Source organism: Volvox carteri, assembly GCF_000143455.1.
Source record: "Volvox carteri f. nagariensis unplaced genomic scaffold VOLCAscaffold_384, whole genome shotgun sequence".
Lineage (NCBI taxonomy): Eukaryota > Viridiplantae > Chlorophyta > Chlorophyceae > Chlamydomonadales > Volvocaceae > Volvox > Volvox carteri.
In genome coordinates this window covers 1-3,084 of record NW_003307913.1, presented here as the reverse complement: position 1 = coordinate 3,084, position 3,084 = coordinate 1, and the positions used below count along the sequence as shown (strand labels likewise).

Below are 3,084 nucleotides of genomic sequence, written 5' to 3'. Positions count from 1 at the left end.
ATGGCATATGCTTCCAGATCGCATATGGCATATGCTTGCAGATCGCATATGGCATGTGTTTCCAGATCGCATATGCAAACATATGGCATATGCTTGCAGATTGCATATGCTTGCAGATCGCGTAATGGCATATGCTTGCAGATCGCATAATGGCATATGCTTGCAGATCGCATAATGGCATATGCTTGCAGATCGCATAATGGCATATGCTTGCAGATCGTTAATGGCATATGCTTGCAGATCGCATATGGCATATGCTTGCAGATCGCATATGCAAGCATATGACATATGCCTGCAGATCGCATATGCCTGCAGATAGCATAATGGCATATGCTTGCAGATCACATATGCCTGCAGATCGCATAATGGCATATGCTTGCAGATCGCATATGCAAACATATGGCATATGCTTGCAAATTGCATATGCTTGCTGATCGCATAATGGCATATGCTTGCAGATCGTTAATGGCATATGCTTGCAGATCGCATATGGCATATGCTTGCAGATCGCATATGCAAGCATATGGCATATGCTTGCAGATCGCATATGCCCGCAGATCGCATATGGCATATGCTTGCAGATCGCACATGGCATATGCTTGCAGATCGCATATGGCATGTGTTTGCAGATCGCATATGCAAACATATGGCATATGCTTGCAGATTGCATATGCTTGCAGATCGCATAATGGCATATGCTTGAAGATCGCATAATGGCATATGCTTGCAGATCGCATAATGGCATATGCTTGCAGATCGCATATGGCATGTGCTTGCAGATCGCATATGCAAGCATATGACATATGCCTGCAGATCGCATATGGCATATGCTTGCAGATCGCATATGGCATATGCTTGCAGATCGCATATGCTTGCAGATCGCATATGCTTGCAGACCGCATATGCTTGCAGATCACATATGCTTGCAGATCGCATATGCTTGCATATGGCATATGCTTACATATGGTATATGTTTGCATATGGCATATGCTTGCAGATCGCATATGCAAGCATATGACATATGCCTGCAGATCGCATATGCCTGCAGATCACATAATGGCATATGCTTGCAGATCACATATGCCTGCAGATCGCATAATGGCATATGCTTGCAGATCGCATATGCAAACATATGGCATATGCTTGCAAATTGCATATGCTTGCAGATCGCATAATGGCATATGCTTGCAGATCGCATAATGGCATATGCTTGCAGATCGCATAATGGCATATGCTTGCAGATCCTTAATGGCATATGCTTGCAGATCGCATATGGCATATGCTTGCAGATTGCATATGCTTGCAGATCGCATATGCTTGCAGATCACATATGCTTGCAGATCGCATATGCTTGCAGATTGCATATGGTTGCAGTTCGCATATGGCATATGGTTGCAGATCACATATGGTATATGCTTGCAGATCGCATATGGCATATGCTTGCAGATCGCATATGGCATATGTTTGCAGATCGCATATGGCATATGCTTGCAGATCGCATATGGCATATGCTTGCAGATTCGCATATGGCATATGCTTGCAGATCGCATATGCTTGCAGATCGCATATGCTTGCATATGGCATATGCTTACATATGGCATATGTTTGCATATGGCATATGCTTGCAGATTGCATATGCTTGCAGATTCGCATATGGCATATGCTTGCAGATTGCATATGCTTGCAGATCGCATATGCTTGCAGATCACATATGCTTGCAGATCGCATATGCTTGCAGATTGAACATGGTTGCAGATCGCATATGGCATATGGTTGCAGATCGCATATGGCATATGCTTGCAGATCGCATATGGCATATGCTTGCAGATCGCATATGGCATATGCTTGCAGATCGCATATGGCATATGCTTGCAGATCGCATATGGCATATGCTTGCAGATCGCATATGGCATATGCTTGCAGATCGCATATGGCATATGCTTGCAGATCGCATACGGCATATGCTTGCAGATCGCATATGCAAACATATGGCATATGCTTGCAGATTGCATATGCTTGCAGATCGCATATGCAAACATATGGCATATGCTTGCAGATTTCATATGCTTGCAGATCGCATATGCAAACATATGGCATATGCTTGCAGATTGCATATGCTTGTAGATCGCATAATGGCATATGCTTGCAGATCGCATAATGGCATATGCTTGCAGATCGTTAATGGCATATGCTTGCAGATCGCATATGGCATATGCTTGCAGATCGCATATGCAAGCATATGGCATATGCTTGCAGATCGCATATGGCATATGTTTGCAGATCGCATATGGCATATGCTTGCAGATCGCATATGGCATATGCTTGCAGATTCGCATATGGCATATGCTTGCAGATCGCATATGCTTGCAGATCGCATATGCTTGCAGATCACATATGCTTGCAGATCGCATATGCTTGCAGATTGAATATGGTTGCAGATCGCATATGGCATATGGTTGCAGATCGCATATGGCATATGCTTGTAGATCGCATATGGCATATGCTTGCAGATCGCATATGGCATATGCTTGCAGATTGCATATGGCATATGCTTGCAGATCGCATATGGCATATGCTTGCAGATCGCATAATGGCATATGCTTGCAGATGGCATATGCTTGCAGATCGCATATGGCGTATGGTTGCAGATCGCATATGGCATATGCTTGCAGATCGCATATGGCATATGCTTCCAGATCACATATGCTTGCAGATCGCATATGGCATATGCTTGCAGATCACATATGGCATGATGCTTGCAGATCACGTATGGCATATGCTTGCAGATCACATATGCTTGCAGATAGCATATGCTTTCAGATCACATATGTTTGCAGGTCGCATATGCTTGCAGATCGCATATGGCATATGCTTGCAGATCGCATATGGCATATGCTTGCAGAATGCATCGCATATCGCATATCGCATATCGCATATCGCATATCGCATATCGCATATCGCATATCGCATATCGCATATCGCATATCGCATATCGCATATCGCATATCGCATATCGCATATCGCATATCGCATATCGCATATCGCATATCGCATATCGCATATCGCATATCGCATATCGCATAT

At 43.8% G+C, this 3,084-nt stretch overlaps 2 protein-coding genes across 2 annotated transcripts; one reads left to right on the top strand and one right to left on the bottom strand.

Annotated features, from left to right (window-relative positions):
- Positions 1-220: 220 nt before the first annotated feature.
- VOLCADRAFT_71475 (uncharacterized protein) lies at positions 221-820 on the bottom strand (the record flags this gene model as incomplete). The annotated part of the gene is made up of 1 exon (XM_002959577.1): positions 221-820. The coding sequence occupies one exon, from the start codon at positions 818-820 to the stop codon at positions 221-223; it is 600 nt and encodes a 199-aa protein (XP_002959623.1).
- Positions 821-1,291: 471 nt separating this feature from the next.
- VOLCADRAFT_38633 (uncharacterized protein) lies at positions 1,292-2,074 on the top strand (the record flags this gene model as incomplete). The annotated part of the gene is made up of 1 exon (XM_002959578.1): positions 1,292-2,074. A coding segment is annotated over one exon (783 nt), but the record flags the coding sequence as incomplete, so codon positions are not given.
- Between the last annotated feature and the right edge of the window lie 1,010 nt (positions 2,075-3,084).